This window comes from Haliotis rufescens, unplaced genomic scaffold (assembly GCF_023055435.1).
Source record: "Haliotis rufescens isolate VD_foot unplaced genomic scaffold, xgHalRufe1.0.p SCAF_1, whole genome shotgun sequence".
Classification (NCBI taxonomy): Eukaryota; Metazoa; Mollusca; class Gastropoda; order Lepetellida; family Haliotidae; genus Haliotis; species Haliotis rufescens.
The window spans coordinates 69,449,266-69,471,454 of record NW_025963779.1 but is presented as its reverse complement, the minus strand read 5'-3'; the positions used below and the strand labels follow the sequence as shown (position 1 = coordinate 69,471,454).

Sequence of the window (22,189 nt, the reverse complement as noted above, 5' to 3'; positions counted from 1 at the left end):
CGAGCTTGGTGTTACCCATGCACTTAGCTGACGTTTATACTGTGTCTGGCTTTGTCGTGAGAGCATCCTGATGTCCCATGGGAAGGTAATTATTCTAAGGAAGACCAGATAAGATTTTCTGCAGTCTACTTGCCATGGGCTAATTGTCCTGGTTTTCCATTAAGCATTTCCTGGTCTGACAATGCTCTTCCATGTGATCGCTGGCCGTACTAGCATCTCCCGACTGGCTGTATTGCCTCAACATTTATATTCATTTAACCAATCATGTTCTGGAGTGCTCACCTACATTTTAAGTTTAGGTTTAAGAAGATTTGTGTAATCTTTGCGGGGCCTGATTGGAGATCAGTTCCGTTCCGGAAGTATGTCATGATTCCAGGAAAGGAGATGTACTTAACCTTCTAATGATAAATAGAACCTTATGTTCAGCTTTCATTGCCTTCATGAGAGTGTGAGTGAGTTGGGTTTAACGCCGCTTTTAACAGTATTCCAGTTATATCGCGGCATGTCAGCTTAATGTGGGAGGAAAGCCCAAAGTGATGCAGCTCTCAGACGTTTACCACTTCTGTGAAACCCACGAGCACGGGTATGGTGCTGACAAACCTAGAAACATAATCGGGACGAACTGGGATTCTAACCCCAAATCATATGTTTCTGGCGTGCCCAAGGGACGCAACTCTGCACAAGGAATTGCAGTGCCTTAGACGGCTGGGCCAATCTGGCCCCCGCCTTCATAAGACATTTTGTACATTTATAATACAAACAAAATTTAATAGTCAACTTAAGTTTAGGAATTCCACTGCCAACACTTAGAAATTTATCAACAAACATGTATTATCTCATCAATTCTGAACCATTCTTTCCTTGTTTTACTGCTAGGCCTACACACAATTTTGGAAAATGTGCATATGATTGAAAAAGGTCCCCTTACCTTGCTACATGTTAAGTTAACTGTAAGTTCGAGAAACATAAATCAAATGGCCATATAATCTCACTATCAGTATTTAGAAACAATCTGTTGAATTCTCATGCAAAACCCACGTGGATGTTTGTTTTTGCTATTGATAAATGTTTCGAACATTTGTAAAAAAACAAAAATAAAAATTGCTCAATCTGTGAAAAGTTATCTTCTTAATTCATTCATAACCTCTTATGACTCATATAAATAAGTGCTCGGAAATAAAAAACCTTCATGAAAACAGCTGTTAATCTTATTGGGTGTAGTCTAAGTCTCTATGAATAATCATGATCATATTTCATATTCCATGTCAAAGTGATATAATGTTAGGCACCTAGCACAGCAGGTATAAATACCATATATACCTTCTTCAGTTTATATGGACATCAATCTCCCATGGTTTGTCATAATTTTAACACATTATTTAAATTGGTGTTAAATTTCCAGTGATCAATGTCTCAGCACTGTCTAAATTTGATTTAGCGACTCAGACAACAAAATTTGAAAAAATCATTAAACTGACACGATAAATTTTCAAATACATCATAAAAAATTACAATAATCAATACACCCTGCATAATATTTAAAAGTTGACATAAAGATCCTTCCATCTGTGCACCATTCATCATAGCCATCTTAGCTTATCCCAGACCATTGGGTGAAATACAGCAATAGGTTGTATTCTTCATCAAAGTTAATACTGAAGAGGCACAGGGCTCATTTCACAAAATGCATGTCATCGTATCCTAATTCTGTCGATCAATGCTCATGATGTCAATCACTGGACTGTCTGGTCCAGACTAGATTATTTACAGACCGCTGTCATACAGCAAATCAGCCATCACAGACCATCAGCAACTGTCCTAATCACAACATCAACTGGGACAACATCCAAATCCTCTCCAACAACCTCCATGATTTCACTAAAAGAAAACTAACACAAGCTGTCCACAATCGCCGCCACAAGCCATCAATCAACAGAGATCAAGACTATCTCATCCCATCTGCCTACTATGAACTCATTAAGCAATAATCACCTCACCTATGCAAGCCTATCCTGTGTATTTGGCTTCATGTCCCATTGGCTTCCACCTATGTGTTCTCTGTCCATCGTGTTGTGACAGTATTATCCTTCTGTTGTCATTACTAACTCATGTTATCCCACTCATGTATGCAATTGTTGTTACTGTTTATCCTCCACCACTATATATATTCTGTACAATGTTCCTCATTCCCCGTGTGCGAAATACGCTGCAGTCGGAAAGCGCACGTTAAATCTTCTATATCAGTCAGTCAGTCCTCATTCAGACTTGCTTGACAATGGTACAAGGATCTATACCGAAACGTCGTCTTTACAGGATTAAAGGAATTGTTATCCATAAATAGTGGCTACTAGGTCATAACATTATTTATCAATGGTTTCAGTTCAGGCCTGGGACAGACAAACCAATGGCTAACAGGAGGAGCTGTATTTTACATGGTTGGTTGGTTTGATGTTTAACGCCACACTCAGCAATATTCCAGCTCTATGACGGCAGTCATATTTTACATGGAGTACATTGAAAAACTTAATTAACCCAGCTACTCAGCTCTGTGGAAACTATTTCTGCTATCACAGGTTCCAGCTGTATCTTTCAATCCTGGTGACCACCAATCCCCATCCTTGAATAGCAATGACATGTGGGGTTAGTAACAGAGGGTAGCTGTGCAGTGTTCTACCACTTGAGTGTACCAGAAACCTACGTGGCTTTGAATTCTAGATTTGCCCAGATTCTATTGGTGTCTTGGTTTGTCAACAGCGTGTCAGTGCTTGTATGTGGGATGTATCTCTTTGGTCTTTCCTCCCTCATGCAGATCTCATATAACTGTTCGCTCACTCTTCCCATAAATAATGTTTCAAGCAATGGTCAGTAGGGCTGACTAAAAAAACTGATACTTGGAATTATTGTCAATGGGAAGAAATATTAATGAATATCAATAAGAAATTGTTGTCATCAACAATAACTTAAATAAACTATGGTGATGAAGTTTAGGTTTACTTGTTCTTGTCAATAATATCAATTGTTGAAGACAGAAAGCAACTGTTTTTGTAATATCTCAAATGTCCGCAAAACTAATCTATGTATAAATGTGTCTCTGTGCACCAGTGGCGCAGAATACATTGATTTCTTTCAGGACTTTCCTGCATTTTTGCTTAAAGCTATTTATACGATATTTATTGATAATTGATGGATATTTAGCTAGCATTTATCAATCTCTATTATCTATATCGATAGCCAATCCTAATGGTCAGCAATATTCCAGATATAAATCCAATAGTCTCTGCCAGTCATACCAGTGCTTGATAGCATGAGCATTGAGCTAATCCATCAAGAAACATACCACGAACACACATTGGGACACCCAACCTGTGTTTCAGTCAATTTACAACAAGCATGGGATACTGGGGATCAATCTATTCCCCACAAGGGGATGTGACCGCAATCTGAAGGATTTCTCATACTTGGTACTGTACATTCCCTCCACAAAATGTGTTTCCTCTTTCTGTTGACAATAATGTTTTGACATCCTCTGGACTGCCCCAGCATTTATACACCAACTATGGCATAAATCAACCCATTAATAATGTCCTAACAGGGACAACTATCACAATTACCATATCCACAAATCAAAAGAGATTCCTGTCATAAAACAATTACTTCAAATTGAGCAATTACCTTGATGGGCTAATAACCATAGCAATACACCAGAACTTGATACCAATATAACATTAATTTAACTGATTTGGTAGTGGGATCTATAAAGGCTGACTGTCAATAGACTGGATTACCAATGAGTTAATTTAGTTCCTTGTAACTAATTCCAGCCCATTATAAGGGATATCATCTGGATCCTATTCTTCTTAATCATCCTTGTGTTGTATATTTATTCCATACAGATTGTTCATGCACATCATCCTTGTCATTATCATCCTGAAATAGTGCCTGAGTTCTTCAGTCAGTCATATATGGTATTCCTTCTTTATTTATTATTTTCAATTGTGTCGAACCTCAAGGTATTTACATAGGCGCCTTCAACTTCAACACAACAGTGTTTGACTGTATAAGCATATCAAGGATGTCGTCTGCTGTGGAACTGTCTTCACTGTGGGACTCCAACTGTCAATACAAATCCATTCTGTCAAGAATAACTGATCAGGCAAATATTATTGGAAACACAATGTGTCATTTGACAAAGTTAATGAGTAGACTAGTCCCTATGTTTATGACAGGTTGCTTAATGGATAGGGCAAAAGTGGATTGGGCTTGCAGTTTATTTCAGACAGAATATCTTTCTTAATTCTTCCAATGTTTTTACCTGTCACAAATGATAGAAGTCATATTCAGCCATTAGCCTAGCTGTCATAGGTTATATCCTTCAGACTGTCCTCCCTGACTGCCTCCTTCTGAACCTCCTGCCTCATCTCATTATGTGTCATTATGTGTATCATTGGGGGCGTCAGACTCATTTTGGAATATATGTGCCCACAAATCTATGAAGGATGTGAAATAAAATGCCTCCTCCTCATCAGAAAATAGATAATCTAAACTGTAATCTACACTGACCTAAACACAATGTAGAACAAAAAACTTCCTTTTGTCTCACATTATACATTTTTTAGCAATAAATCCAGCAAATTTGATAGTTTAGTTTTTTTGCAGAGGAGAAGAATGGTATTTGCACTTACATTTTTATCCAAATTGTGTAAGTGGCGAATGCTACCGGTAGGGCAGGACAAGCTTACCCTTTTTGCAAACACCTCATGTCATCACTGACGTTGAGTGATCCATTCAAATAGATGTCTATTATGCCCTATGGAATCTTTGGCAGACAATCGAGACTAATTATTCTCTGGTGCTGACGTATATATATATTTGTATGCAATATCCCAACCTCCCCCACCCCTCACCCCCTCCACTAGGAGAGAGAACTGGTCTCCTAGTGCCCTTCAAGGATACATCGACCACTTCTCTCATGACTGTGCTTTGTCATATTGCGTGGGCTCAGACTGCCTGATTCCAGCAATATAATTCTCCTCTATATTGCATAATATATTGACCTTATCAAAATCACTGCAGGGGCCTCACATCACATGCATGTCACAACATGTGCACAACACTCCACAACACAGCTGAACAAACAGTCAGTGCCAATCATGCCTTCTGTCATAACACATTTAATATTTATATCACTAAAGAAGAAATATGGAGCTGCCCATCACATCCTGTGAAGGGTCAATAAATCGGCTTCCATGATTTTCTGTGGTCCTGCTGGTATAAACTACACTAAAACAGAAAATATAACAGTATATATCATGGTATGAATTAATTATGTATGAACCATACATTGTGACAGAAATGCATTAAATAATCAACTACGAGTATTTATCACTGATTTACAATCACGTCCTGAGCCCCCGTTCCACAAAGCGATCGTAGCTCTAAGATGATCGTAACTCCCATACTTTAACATAGACTTATGACTGTCGTAGCACTACGATCGCTTTGTGGGAAGGGGGCCAGGCAAAATGACATAAAACACTTACACATGGACAAATGATCCCAATATCTCCCAAGGTGTTAATCATAAGAATATTGATAATAGCAGGATCACTGAGGGTGAGTTGAGTGATCCGAACCCAGGCCTTTGGCTTAACGAGCAAACCTGTGACTGGGCTAACCTACCTCTCCCTGGAAGAGGCACTGAAAACTGGTATGAACAATTTCAATTCATCCTCTAAAACTGGCTTCCACAGGATGGTCTTACAGGGACATAATGATACATTGTTGTGAATGAACCACTGTGATGTCACAAAGGAAACTGACCAAGCAGTACATCACACAGTCTGTCTCCGAAACCCTTGAGAATTATTCAAGAAATGAATCCAACTCATGTCTCGATTGATTTAGCAAGTCTAGATTTAATGCTGAAATAAAGCATTGGTCTGGGCTCCATTTGGATTTTACTTTATATTTTGTAGATACATATCTTTAAATATGATAACTTTATTTCTTGGGGTAAATATTAGTCTTGGTCTCACAGGGAAAATGGCTTTATCAAGCTGAATGCCCAACCTTATCAATGTGATTACAACCTTAGCGATGTGAACACAACCATATCGATGTCAACTCACCACCATATCAATGTGAACACAATCTTATCAATGTGAACACACAACCTTATCATAGTGAACACAACCATATGGATGTGAATGCCCAACCTCATCAATGTGAACACAACCATATCAATGTTAACTCGCAACCTTATCAATGTGAACACACAACCTTATCATAGTGAACACAACCATATCAATGTGAACACAATCTTATCAATGTGAACACACAACCTTATCATAGTGAACACAACCATATCAATGTGAATGCCCAACCTTATCAACGTGAACACAACCATATTGATGTCAACTCGCAACCTTATCAATGTGAACATATAAACCTATTCATGTAAACCTTATTCATGTTCAGTATTGCCATTCATGTAAACCCATGACCTTATTCATGTAAACACATGACTATATCAAATTAAACATACAAATTTATCAAGTGACAGCCTTCAGATGTTTGAGAATTACAGGGCAATGACTTTGAAATCCAATCTTTGAATGTTTTGTTTAATAACAGCCCTGTGATGAAGTCAGCCCAGCTCCCTGTGGTGGTGTAACCTTATCACTGCCTGTATTACCCCAGCTATGTGTGAAATGTGTGTGAAGATGCCGTATAGTATAGACATGTACATGAACCTGCTGACATTGTGTCCCATACTCCAGGTATTAAAGTCAGCTTCCTTGCTGTGATGGTGGGAGCTGAACACCACAGCTGTCGTCTACAGCAGCAGCAGCAGCCACCTCACACACAACCAACTCGACAGGAAACAGCTTCCAACAACCACACTGGGGACGGGAGGCTCATTTCCCCACTTCGTTTCTTGAACCGACCCAGACTACTTTTTCAATTAGATGTTTTGACTGTATTTTTCTTTCTAATCTCATCAGGGTTGAGAAATTAAAGATGCACGACCTCCTCTACTGGAACATCAATTTTAGTTCCACAATTTGATTTGAGAAAAATGTTAAATAATTTCAGCAAACCAAAGGGAGAGTAACTTATAATTGCATTACGTTGGCACAGTTTTGAAATGGTTGACATTATTCAATTTTGAGAAGAAACATATCACAAAATGAGCTCGAAAGTGTTGGCATAATGTGGGCAAGGTTTTAAAGCATTACAAGGAGAAACAGTGCCTGTTTAAGAAAACATTGTGGACGTTACAAAGACCGACGTTCCCGAGTAGAGTGAAATGTTGTCATGTATAAGTGATGTAGTTTGCCATTGTAGTGAGTGAGATTGTCGTGAGTGCGTAAGTTGGGTTTAACTTAACACAACACTGAACAGTATTTCAGTTTATTCACAGTGTGACCATAACATAGGTAAAGCCCATAGTAATAAACACAGGTCAGACACATTTAAAACTTTGGTAAAAAGATGATCATGAGTATTTGCTGAAAGACATTTGCACAATAAGAAAAGGTAAGATTCCTTTAATCCAACCTGCAAGCATTCAGCAGATCCTAGACAATCTTTCTAAGGTTGCATAACAAGCTGACCTTCACGGCTGACAACCAAACTGTCCATCTCCAGATGGTTGGTTGTTGTCCCAGTAAACAAGAGTCCATCTATATCACCTAAATACCGAGGACTTACATTTACTGGAATCTCCACATGGACTGTTTCATTGGCATTTGGGACAAACTGTAGTTTTACGGCAATTTATACATGGCTGTGAGAGTAAATAACACATAAAACTAAACCTGTTGAAAATCTTCCCACAGATGTATAGAATTTTAGCTTTGAAGTTCATTCACAATTTTCAGGAATACTCACTGAACACCAATACTATTTTATTACGGTACATCACATTGATCAACCTAATAAATCTGTTTTGAAATAACCAAGACCGCTGTGATATGTCATAAATCGGGGCCCTAAATGTGGGCAGTGGTCACCCCCATCTGGGATGGCAAGGGTGAGCAAACCTCTTTTGTTCCTTCATGAGTTTGTTGTTCACGAGTTTGCTCAAGAGGGAGTGAATGCTTCAACAGTTTCTCAGTGTAGTGAATGATTCTTTAAAGGTTCTTTTATGCCTTGCTCAGCAATATTCCAGCTATGGCATGGCTTAGGACTTGCTGATTATCAAGTACCAGCCAGACAAGCCAATTAGGTTGATGGCCTGAACAATCCGTGTCATCAGGGTAAGATTATGTACATCCAGCCATGTCACACTGGTAACCAACTCTGCAGTTGCCCGAGAGAAGTGAATGTATGTTGTTTTATGCCAGTCAGCAAAATAACATCTATATCTCCAAGGCCTCCATCTTTAGTAAGGGCAGAAAAGCAAACCTGTGGTTGATAGCATGATTTGTTGTTTAACACTGCACTCAGCAATATTTCAGCTATATGACGCAGCCTGTACATAATCCATGCTTGGCCACACAATCCATGGCCAATGACTGACATCATGAAAAACGATCCACTCCATCAGGGTGTAATAAAAGTTCACTATATATAAGTCACCGAGCCTGATCACTGATCCAATATGTTACAACCTCTTACAACCAGCATAGGTTGCAGGGGCCCGACCAACAAGGCGTTGGTTGCTAAGGTGGTCGTAACTCCCATACTTTAACATAGATTTACAACGTTGCACGATGATCGCTTTGTGGAACGTGAGGGGTGGTGGGGTAGCCTAGTGGTTAAAGTGTTTGTTTGTCATGTTCGATTCCCCACGTGGGTAAAATGTGTGAAGTCCACTTCTGATATCAGACCCACCATGATATTGCTGGAATATTGCTAAAAGCGGCGTAAAACCAGACTCACTTACTTACTTGTGGAACATGGCCCTGGGGACCTATTCTAACCCTGAAACTCAACAGGGATTGTTAGCATGAGCAACAAATCCTCATCACTAGGGTATGATGATGTACAAGGAGTCAAGCCACTTATTGCAACAACCTGACACGTTTTAGTACGACCCTCTCCATTCCTTGACTTTCTGTGTATAGGAGAACAGCCAGGGGGAAGGACCACGGACTGATATCACAGCGGGTTGGACAATGCGATGTCATCAGAGTGGATAAGGTATGAACTGTTGATATGCATTTCAAAACAACCTTTTTTTTATTAAACCTCATCCATTACTCATTTTCAAACAAATCTTTGTGTTCAACAAATGCTCTGGTCCACAACTGGAAGCAAAACTTGATGAGGACCAGTGATTCTAAACTGAAGGTGCTATTGAGGAAAGCATATACACATCCTTTATTGTATTTTCCATACTGATATCCATGATGTATCGGTGTGAAAACCTGCTCTAAACTGGGTTGTAGCTCTCACAATTTCACAGTGAGTTTTTCGGTGGGACTAAGGTCTTGATGGCAATCTGAAAAATCATTTGTGAGTAATACTTACAGATGGCCACTGAACTCCACAGAATTCTTGTATTCAATTAGGATGTCTTTCTGAAAGAAAGAATCAGAGCAATATAATGCAAACTCTTTTACGATTACCACTCACACAGATTAATTTATGCATCTCTGATAAATGTCAAATCAAAGCAACTAACAAAAACTTCCTTCAAGATTAAATCTGGCAAAGAGTCTGACATTTACTTCTTGTAAAAGATGACTTTATGTATGCTTTCGTATTGTTTCTTACACAAGGCCACAATAGTTCACTGAGAAACTGGGTTTCGAGTGAACAAACAGAGGCAGGTTTCTGGACAGAGAGACCTTAATTACTCTACGTTCCCCATCACATCATCAGCCATCTTGTTGTCAATGGCCACACCAATGATATCAATGGGACATAAAACCAGACTTGAACCCTCATTTGACCCTTCAACTGAACAACTGCCACCTTATGCAAGTTATATATAAATCTGCAAGTTCACAAATAACTATCGATATTATGACAGGCAACATTTTGTGTCAACCAAGAAATCATACCACACAGAAACATGGGGCAGTACTTTCCAGACATAGAAATGTAATTATTGTAATTATTGATGTTAAACAACTAAACAAAAGTGTTATTGAGAATTTTCTAACGTTTATGTACACTAATATCTATTTTAACTTTGATAATTTCAGCAAGACACATTAAACTACGGAGGGGGAATTAATCCCATGAACGAGTCATAGCCAATTTCACTTTTTAAGGTATTTATTTGATAAATCTACTAAAACAAGTTTGGTTAACCAGTTAGTTATTTTAAAACCATTTCATACTTATCACTGCTTCAATTAGCTCATTCTGAAGGATTCATTGTTTATATAGAGAACACACAAAGGCATATCCCATCACATATGATTAACTTATGTATTGTAAACCCCTTGACTTTAATTTTGAAGAAAGAGAGCAATATTCCAGCAAAATTACGGCAAGAGAACCAGAAATGGGCTTCACACATTGTACCCAAGTCGGGAATCAAACCTGAGTCTTAAGTGTGACAAGCAAACGCTTTAACCACAAGGCTACCCCACCGCCTCATAGTCTTGAAGAACTTGCATAAATGTCATATAAATGTAAACTTGAACATGTTTACCAGTTTACAGGCTGGTTAATGTCACCAAATGTTGAAATGAAGTCTGACAAGTACTTTGCCATCTCATGCAAAAATACATGAATATAAAAATATGAATCAATAACAACTCAATTAGATGCACATAGAATGATATATATGAGTTAAATATTGACACTAAATGTCAAATACGTAAATAAGGTTGTACAATGAATGTGGGCTGCTACAACAAATGTCATACTGTTTTTATGATGAATTTATACTTGTAACATTTCTATACATGCAAACTTGCATTTAAACAAGTGTGTTAAGTGTGGGCGCGTATATTAAAATGAGCGAGTGAGCTATACCACGGCGTCCTCCACCACATGTTTCCATACATGTTTTAAATCCCCAAGATTTATATTAAGCCCCCAAAAAGAATTTATTATCAAATTTTAAAATAAAAAAATATTAAATGTGTGACCGGAGGCAGTTTATGTTTTATGTATATTTTTGTGTCGTAACAAACTGTTCAAGGCATGTGGTTCAGATGAAGTATGGATGTGTCTGGTAGGACTAAGTCTATGGTGTATGTCACAAAGTTAGAAGTATGTGTACAGCAATTCTTAAATTTGTAGGCACTTCGGGTCAATAAAATGAGGCGGGGAGGTGAGGTGAAATGGGGTTTAACGTTGTGTCCAAGATTATTGCACTTATATAGCGACGTGCATGCACGTGTATGTGTGTGTGTGTGTGTGTGTGTGTGTGTGTGTGTGTGTGTGTGTGTTTGTGGCTGCTTGTACTAGTCCAGACTGATGCCGATTTATAGTGCTAGCACACGGAGATAGCATGCCGCAGTTTAACATGAATACCCCACTCAGACACAGTATACTGACTCCGAGCCGACCAGTCCTTGTTTTAGCCCCTTAATGCGATGTGCCAGACAGGGTAACAACAAGTATCATCTTTTAACGTCTTTTGGTATGACGCGGCTGGGGATCGAACCCCAGACCTCCTGCTCTCCGGGCAGATGCTCTACCACTAGACCACGGAGACGGTCCCAATAAAATGACATAAGGTGGTTTGTTTATAGTGAGGCAAGCTTGGATGAAAATCTAATAATTATTTTATTTTAATAAGTACTTAGCATTTGAAGAAGTTGGACTAAAGGGTATTATTATTAAGCAGTATCTTTCAATATTATTAAGCAGGCCAATAAATTATAATGTATATAAATGATAGGTTTACTATTACTCGACTTGCTTTCGACAAACAACATATATAATGATAGCCCATCAGTATCTTTTTGAAGAATTAAGGTTTAGTAGGTGTAAAAGAGTTAGTGAGTGAGTGAGTGAGTGAGTGAGCTGGGTTTAACACCGCTTTTAACATTATTCCAGTTATATCACGGCATGTCAGCTTAATGTGGGAGGAAAGCCCGAAGTGATGCAGGTCTAAGACGTTTACCACTTCGGTGAAACCCACGAGCACGGGTATGGTGCTGACAAACCTAGAAACATAATTGGGGCGAACCAGGATTCGAACCCACAATCATAGGTTTCTGGCATGCCCAAGGGACGCAACTCTGCACAGCAAATTGCGGCGCCTTAGACGACTGGGCCCCCCATGCCCCCAGGTGTAAAAGAAATGAACATGTTATTACAACAGGACAATGGAAATTATAAGCAATATAAGCCAAACCATTATCCAACCTGCATTGTTATCTTATAAATTCCAGTCAGGCATTTTCCTCAAGGAACATATGTCCCAAACATATCTCTACTGTCCATTCCCATAATTCTAATCCCCCATCACCACCATCACGCTTGAAGTTCAGCTTTAATGACAACATTATGGGATGGTGGCAATATAACAGCCATATCATAGAGGATGGCACACATTGTACCCATGTGGGGATTCAAACCCAACCCAATGCTGGCAACACCAGGGCCACTGGGCCACTCCGTTGCCCCTTATCATATATCTAATCCTTGGAGGACACAGTCACTGCAGACCTGCGTCGGAGTGCAACTCAGTGTATGGCATTTTGCTGGGCTACGAAAGATATCTGCAACCCTGCAAAACACTTCTCCATGAAAACCATATGACTGTGCATCAACACAAAGTTCAGCAAATGCTGCTGTGGGGTGTTAGGCTGAATTGGTGCAACAGTATTCAGTTTTACATTTTTCAAGAAAATGAAAAGATTGTATATACAACAGCAGTTGTTAAGTACAAAATTAGGCTGATTTATCTCCGGCAAATTCGTTTACACAAATTACATTCATATCCATAAATTATTTCTGACATAGAACAAAAGGCATGTGCTAAGCTACTTCCATATTACTTTTTACAATATCTTCTTAGCCCAGTATGCACCGATGACACCAGACACAAGTGGTAACTTAATTCCTGTTGTTGCTAACCTATACTAACCTCAGTCATACTGAGTCATACTGAAGGGTAATATGCACTGGGCATCACCTAACGACATCAAAGATGACCTTCAGTCCAAATTAACATAATTACAATGGAATTTATCTTATTTGAATTAGTAAATGAGATTTTATTTTATTGTTCTCCTGTTTTATTGGCCTCAAGTCACATGCATGAGTCACCAATGCATATAAGGAATTTTAAATGACATATGGCATTACAAATCTATTGTAACTGAAATGCAATAAAGATAACATCAGGGTACTGGTTCTCTGGTATCTACCAGTTTTTGACTTGTAAATCCATCAGTTGCCAGAAAATAGTTGCTGGTCTTTGTGTCAAGAAGAAATAAAATTCTGCAAGCATTTAATGAACATCTGTGAAAACTGAGAAGGAATAACCTTACGTGAGCATGTACATGTTATGAAAGTTAATTGTGGGTGGATGAGATAGGTTGAAAAGCAGCTTTGAAAACTATATGAGTTTTATCGCAGTGTGTCACCTAAATGTGGGAAGACAGCCTACACCGACACAGGTCGTAACATTTTTTCAACCACTTTGGCAAAACCACCAAACATTGGGCTTAGGGCTGACAAACCAAGGTTCATAAACAGAGCAAATCTGGGATTTGAGCCGACCCATTGGCTGATCCTGGCATGGATAAGGTACTCAACTCTTTGCATCCCTAGACCACTGCACCATGAAGGTTAACAAGAAGAAGAAGTCATTGGTATCCACATAAACACTGCATAATGAGCAGTCCCTCTCTGTCAGGTATGATAACACAACCAAGTCATCAAGCCTGACTGCCTGAATCATTTAGTTGCCTCTCAAAACAAGCATAGGTTGATCGGGACCGAATCATTTAGTTGCCTCTCAAAACAAGCATAGGTTGATCGGGACCGAATCATTTAGTTGCCTCTCAAAACAAGCATAGGTTGATCGAGACCTATTTTAATACAGGGCTGTATATGAGTGAGTTAGTGAATATGGTTTTACACCGCTTTTAGCAATATTCCAGCAATATCACGGCGGGGGACACCAGAAATGGGCTTCACACATTGTACCCATGTCGGGAATCGAACCCGGGTCTTCGGCATGACGAGCGAACGCTTTAACCACTAGGCTACCCGACCGCCCCCTGTATATGATGTATGATATCTGTTGTCCTTACAAACTTTCATAAAAAAATATTGAATGGTTTATGAGTTATGCTCTGCAAAATATAACCCTCTGAAGTCCAATTTCACAAAGAAATATTGTACGGTTAATGAGCTAGGCTCCGGAAAATTCTAATCTTCTTTTAACCTAAAACCAACTGGTTGCCTTGCAAAATCCAAATGTCAAAAAACAACTGATCAGCAAATGCCACCATTTCTGCACTTGCCTAATGTGTTTACAAAGTTTCCCAAAGAAATAAGAAACAGTTTCTGTGTGAGGTTAAAAAAAGGGGTAGAGTTTCTGGAGCATGAGTCAAACTTGCTGCCCTGGAAATGCAATTTTTAGAAAATAAATTCAAAATTTGTGAATAGCAAAAGGCACCAGTTCAGTGTATGCCTGATGTCTTGACAAAGTTTCATGAAAAACATTTTGAACAGTTTATGAATAATGCTCCAGAAACGAATCATAACAGACAGACGTAGCCTATAACTATATCTCCTGCAAACCTTCAGCAGGAAATGTCCTTTCAGGCCAGGCTAAGTAGTTTTCTTGTTTCTTGCATAAAAGTGGCAAAATGTATTACAAATATGCATAATATATTTGAAATCTGATACAAAATATGCTTATTTTGCTATCTTTTCATTTGTAATTGTGATATAACATTCATTTCAAAAGCATGGCGTAGATGATTCAGCTCCAATCAACCTTATCATCTCTGTTTTCATTTGATCTTTGCATACTGACCAAGAAAATCAGTAAAACATGCACAATTTTCATGTCTGTTTGGATTTCGTGTTTGTTTTGTAAATTTCCTTTTTTCAAACAAAACAGCTTTAAAGTAATATGGATCTCGACACAAAATATAACATTTGGTTTCTCCAAACAAATCAACATCACATGCCTAAAACAAATAGAATATGGAAATAGCAAAATATTCAGGTGCACGTGAACGAACATCAATCTTTCTCTTTTCCCAGTTCTGTCTTACAAAATTCAAAGCATAAGGGTACAAGGAAGTATTCTAAGATCTTGTTTAAAAATACAGACATCGTTTTCCGTTTCTACAGCTCTAGGGCTCAGTCTGAGACACACAATCCGCACAACTCGAGCTACCTTTTAACAGAGAGAGGGATGGCCACTATTTCACACTGTCATTTGACATGATCTGGGAGAATCACAAATACACAGGTTTGTCAACTCAGCAAGGAACATCAAACGAGAGACTCGCCACAGCAATCTCACCTACTTGTGCAGGTTGTGTAATGTTGTCTGAAAACACGACTTTAAACATGGCTGCTGGGATCAGTGACAGGGAAATACTACAACTACTTTGTGGACACTGTGCCAAGGTATCTGCGGCTCTTGTTGTGTAACAACCGTTAAAGACAACCGTCATTGTCTCAACAGACACTCAGTCTCAAATGTACTCAAACTATACTCATTTTGTCTTTAAACAATCCCAGTTAATATTTCATAAGTATTACTGCCAGATGTTATTGAAATTAAATATTATCTTACTTCATCACGGTGAATGCATGAGTGAGTGAGTGAGTGAGTGAGTGAGTGAGTATGGTTTTACGCCGCTTTTAGCAATATTCAAGCAATATTACGGCGGGGGACACCAGAAATGGGCTTCACACATTGTACCCATGTCGGGAATCGAACCCGGGTCTTCGGCATGACGAGCGAACGCTTTAACCAATGGGCTACCCGACCGCCCCTTGAGTATGTCAGTCTACAACTTTAGTCATGAGTTTGAAGCCTGAGTCTATCAGTGTAAAGATTCCTCCTGATATAGTAAGATCAGTGTGTACAAGTCCATCAACAAAGACCAAAACATACTGAAGCACGTGTAGCACATGTAGTGTCACCTAAGGCAAGTGTCTTGGTTCGTAAAGAGCCTCTGCTCACCCAACAGTGAATGGGTGCCCGGATATGATGAGATGTTGACTGTTAACCTTCTAGTGCCTCACAGGCAGTTTGGATTGTATACTCCCCAGGTAGATGAGAATGAAAACTGAGTACACACTGATCCACTGACCGGGGATGTAATAGTGCCACGAGCATTCACATGGTGAGTGGAATTGGGTGCATCATAAATGGACTTTAGAATTATTATTATGTTTGGTCCAGTGGACCCCAAAACTTTAGTTTGATATTGGGGTGATTGAGCAACAATCCAGCCATAAAAAAATGCAGGAGAAAAACAATGTAGGAGCTGAACCAAGGTCATGAGCGACTGCATTAACCGCTGGGCTACCCTCACTGTCACTAAATTAAGCATCAACTCTCGTGTGGAAGTGGGCTTTGGGGTAGCCTAGTGGTTAAAGCGTTCGCTTGTTACGCTTAAGACTCAGGTTCGATTCAGGTGCTTCCTGTTGTTTCAATATGGTCATCATGCCTTGTAATATTTGTTTGTTGTTTAACGCCGCACTCAGCAATAAATAATCGAGTCTGGACCAGAGAATCCCATGACTGACATCATGAGCATCGATCAAGCAATTGGGATAAAATGACATGCACCAACCAAGTCAGCAAGCCTGACCACCCAATCCTGTTGGTCGCCTTTACAGCATGCCTGGGTTGCTTAAGGCCTAGTCTACCCCGGATCTTCACGCGTCTGCCTTGTCATAAAGGGGCTTTGAAAGTTTACCTGTTGTTAAGTCATAAATGACATCCTTCAACAAAAGTATGTCTAAGATTTTATGACATACACATGATGAAATAATTTAAAAGATGTTCAGTGTTATCCATCTCTTTCAACAAAACTTACAGGAGCCAAGTTGACTGTGATTTATGTGTTTAGCCTGGGGAAATCTGACCTCCACTGTGATAGGAATATATGCAGTATCTGCTGCATGATCATGACTGGTGCTGAACAGGAGGTGATTTCATCAGATTTCACACTTTCTTTCATGACAGACGTATCCTGCCACAAGCGCCTCCAGCATCTGAACACCCACCCTCGTCCACCATCCAACTCAACCTACTCAACCCTACCTCCACTACTCCACCCCAATCCTGCACCAACCGTAACCTTCTCAACTCTTCACCCCTGTCCTGACCCATCCTATCTCGTCAGCTCCTTTGACGTCCCACTCAGACCCCACTACTCCACCCCTATCCTGCCCCACCCTATCTCGTTACCTCCTTTGACGTCCCACTCAGACCCCACACCAATCCTGTCCCACATATCTTGTCACACACCCACTGTGCCCCACCCAATCCCTTCAACTTGCCATACACCCACTCTGCCCCACCCCATGTCTTCATGTCGTCATACACCCACTCTGCCCCACCCAATCCCTTCACCTTGTCATACACCCACTCTGCCCCACCAAATCCCTTCACCTTGTCATATACCCACTCTGCACCACCCAATCCCTTCACCTCATCATACACCCACTCTGCCCCACCCCATGTCTTCACCTTGTCATACACTCACTCTGCCCCACCAAATCCCTTCACCTTGTCATATACCCACTCTGCACAACCCAATCCCTTCACCTCATCATACACCCACTCTGCCCCACCCCATGTCTTCACCTTGTCATACACTCACTCTGCCCCACCCAATCCCTTCACCTCATCATATACCCACTCTGCCCCACCCCATGTCTTCACCTTGTCATACACCCACTCTGCCCCACCAAATCCCTTCACCTTGTCATATACCCACTCTGCCCCACCCAATCCCTTCACCTCATCATATACCCACTCTGCCCCACCCCATGTCTTCCCCTTGCCATACACTCACTCTGCCCCACCCAATCCCTTCACCTCATCATATACCCACTCTGCCCCACCCCATGTCTTCACCTTGTCATACACCCTCTCTGCCCCACCCAATCCCTTCACCTTGTCATACACCCTCTCTGCCCCACCCAATCCCTTCACCTCGTCATACACCCACTCTGCCCCACCCAATCCCTTCACCGCGTCATACACCCACTCTGCCCCACCCAATCCCTTCACCTTGTCATACACCCACTCTGCCCCACCGTATCCCTTCACCTTGCCATACACCCACTCTGCCCCACCCCATGTCTTCATGTCGTCATACACCCTCTCTGCCCCACCCCACCCCTTCACCCCATCATACACCCACTCAGCCCCACCCAATCCCTTCACCTTGTCATACACCCACTCTGACTTCCCTCTCTTGTCATACCTCTTTCATAACTTCATATGCTTGTTACAAGGTGGTTTGCGGCTAAGCACTTGAAACCTCATTGATCATATCAGTGTCACTCAAGCCTCACAAAAGCAAGATGGCAAGTATGCTTCTCTGTTGTCATGGGAACAAGCCTTTTTTCCTAAGAGAATTTGTTGACTGCTGGGGGAACACCACATGCGTTTTTCAACCTTTACATATGGAAAGGAAGTCGGAAATTCAAGTTTTTCAGTTGAAGCATTTGCAACAAAGAAGACCTGCAGAGAGGGCCTCGCATCGGGCTGCCAGCATACCACCCACCTACATGCAATTTCAGACTGTCAGGCTTCTGACAGCATAAAATCAATTTCCATTCTTTACTTTAGACTTTAGGAATTTTGTTGAGGTAGTCTAAGTATCAAGATAGATTATTTATAGGATGTATTTGTCTTAACCTTTAGGAAGATAAATATTCCCCCTCCACACACAGAGAGAAAGCGAGAGAATCTATGTAGCCTTGTGTTTTGTGTCATCAATACAGCTTCAATATTCTGATATTTGAAAGCTTGCTTAAAAGTGTCAACTCTCTGAAAAATCATATTTACAGTTAACCTTTACAAGATCAAAACTCCCATGGAAATTACAGTAATTTAAGGCTTTGATCTCTCAAGGATACGATCTAGATTATGTTGTTGAAATTGATTATCAATATGTTATGGATGGGGCCATATATATTCGCAATTGTCTGATTTATACTGTGTCATCATGAAACAAGACACATTGATGACAGGGCACACAGCTACAGAACATTATCTAGAGAATATATTCAACAAAATTAACATTGAGGAAAAAGATATTGACAATTAAAACACATCTATCTTGATACAAGAATCATTCTAATCCTTTAATTCAAATTTAGAGGAGGTTGGTGGGGAGGAAAGGTAGAGAGGGCAAAAAACTACACAAGTGACACAATAACTTGTTAATCACTTTCTGAAATTAAATACAGATACATATGATAAGTTTAACAAATACATGCATGCTCTATGTCAAACACAAATTGTAAATTAGTGTTTAAAGGATTTGTTGAACAAGTCCATCCTGTGCTGACTTTATCAGTGACAATAGTGATTGAGTGAGCAGTATCACAGCCACATCATGGAAACGGGACACACCTTGTACTCACCCTGCTCAATGACCCTTAACAAAGCCTCCTCCCCACCAAAACTCCTCTAACCCCACCATGCTCCACAACCCCACCCAGACCTATCTCCCCTCCTCCCTGCCCAGCCTCCTCTACTGTCCTCCCCACCAACCTCCTCTAAACCAACCCTGCTCCACAGACCCACCCAGCCCTCTCTATCTACCCTCTCCCCACCTACAACCCCTAACCCCACCCTGCTCCACAACCCCACCCAGCCCTCTCTACCCTCCTTCCCAACTACCTCCTCTAAACCAACCCTGCTCCACCCAGCCCTTTCTACCTTCCTCCCCACCAACCTCCTCTAAACCAACCCTGCTCCACAATCCCACCCAGCCCTCTCTACCCTCTCCCCACCTACAACCTCTAACCCCGCCCTGCTCCACAACCCCACCCAGCCCTCTCTACCCTCCTTCCCAACTACCTCCTCTAAACCAACCCTGCTCCACAACCCCACCCAGCCCTCTCTACCTTCCTCCCCACCAACCTCCTCTAAACCAACCCTGCTCCACAGCCCCACCCAGCCCTCTCTACCTTCCTCCCCACCAACCTCCTCTAAACCAACCCTGCTCCACAACCCCACCCAGCCCTCTCTACCCTCTCCCCACCTACAACCTCTAACCCCGCCCTGCTCCACAACCCCACCCAGCCCTCTCTACCTTCCTCCCCACCAACCTCCTCTAAACCAACCCTGCTTCACAGCCCCACCCAGCCCTCTCCCCACCTACAACCTCTAACCCTACCCTGCTCCACAGCCCCACCCAGCCCTCTCTACCTTCCTCCCCACCCAGCCCTCTCTACCTTCCTCCCCACCAACCTCCTCTAAACCAACCCTGCTCCACAACCCCACCCAGACCTATCTACCCTCCTCCCTGCCTACCACCTATAACCCCACCCTGCTCCACAACCCCACCTAGACCTATCTAACCTCCTCCCTGCCCAGACCTATCTACCCTCTCCCCACCTACCACCTCTAAACCAACCCTGCTCCACAGCCCTACCCAGACCTATCTACCCTCTCCCCACCTACCACCTCTAAACCAACCCTGCTCCACAGCCCCACCCAGCCCTCTCTACCCTCTCCCCACCTACCACCTCTAACCCCACCCAGCTCCACAGCCCCACCCAGACCTATCTACCCTCTCCCCACCTACCACCTCTAAACCAACCCTGCTCCACAGCCCCACCCAGCCCTCTCTACCCTCTCCCCACCTACCACCTCTAACCCCACCCTGCTCCACAGACCCACCCAGACCTATCTACCCTCCTCCCTGCCCAACCTCCTCTACCTTCCTTCCCACCAACCACCTCTAAACCAACCCTGCTCCACAGCCCCACCAAGCCCTCTCTACCCTCCTCCCCACCTACCACCTATAACCCCACCCTGCTCCACAGCCCTACCCAGCCCTCTCTACCCTCCTCCCCACCCAGCCCTCTCTACCCTCTCTCCAACCATCCTGACATTATCAGTGATTTCAAGATTTATACTACATGGGGGCACGAAGTTCAAAACATTCAAACTTGTGACATAAAACTATTCACTGACAGCTTCAAAGCATTGTACTTGGTACAGTTGGTTAACAAGTAAAACCTGCAGACATTAAGCTGGAATGAATAAATCATTGCTTTTTTCTTCTCCACCCAAACCAGTCCAACAGACTCCATTTTATTGCCCATTTTGATTTTGATAAATGTTGCCTTCATTATAACACAAAAAACATATCATCAGGTCTTCTTCCACATATCCATTGCATGTTCCGTGTGTTGTGTTATTTTTCTATTTGTCTTCAATTTGTTCCTTTCTTAAACATGTTATGTACTGCATAAAGTCTTCATTGGGAACACGCATTTAAAACCTGCTTACACTGATGCTCCTCTTTTAGCATGTTATTTTTAACTCCCTTTTCATCGCTGTAATGTACAGGATAACAGTTAGGACAATAACAAGATTGCACAGTCTGATGCAGTTACAAGCAAACGAACACCTACACATTTCAATTTAATCTCCTAACAAATACTTTTCTAAGGATCTGCAGCCAAAAATGAATAGTATTCCTTTCCTCATGACATCAAACAAATCATTCTCTCTCTGACATTCGACCGCCTCCGTGGTCTAGTGGTAGAGCGTCCGCCCAGAGAGCGGAAGGTCCGAGGTTCAATCCCCGGCTTTGTCATACCAAAAGACGTTAAAAGATGGTACTTGTTGTTACCCTGTCTGTCGCTCAGCATTAAGAGGCTAAAACAAGGACTGGTCGGCTTGGAGTCAGTATACTGTGTCTGACTGGGGTATTCACTATAAATTGGCATCAGTCCGGACTAGTACAAGCAGCCACACAAACACACACACATACACGCACGTCGCTATGTAAAAGCAATAATCTTGGTTGCGACGTTAAACCCCATTTCAACATGGATTTCAACGTGCAGATGTCGGTCGACGGAAGGATTTGCATAGCATGTGTACCGCCAACTGGGGGTCAGCAGATATTTTGCAAATCTGTTCATGTATTAATCAAGGTGCTCGAGTGATCGGATGCACTTCAAGAGGTAAGGCACGTTTTATTACATTATAGATCTTGATTAACGATGTTGACTAAGCGCCGTCATTTTGTTTGAAGCAATTGCAAGTGACATGAGCATAATAGCAGGGAATACAAGGGACATAACT

General features: G+C 41.4%; 1 protein-coding gene across 1 annotated transcript in view; it reads right to left on the bottom strand.

The window, feature by feature from the left end:
- LOC124134065 (stAR-related lipid transfer protein 5-like) overlaps positions 1-22,189 on the bottom strand; it is an 87,675-nt gene that overhangs the window by 22,512 nt on the left and 42,974 nt on the right. Inside the window, exon 2 of the mRNA XM_046498697.2 lies at positions 9,478-9,527. Coding sequence (XP_046354653.1) covers positions 9,478-9,527 — 50 coding nt within the window. The remainder of the gene's footprint in view (positions 1-9,477; positions 9,528-22,189) is intronic.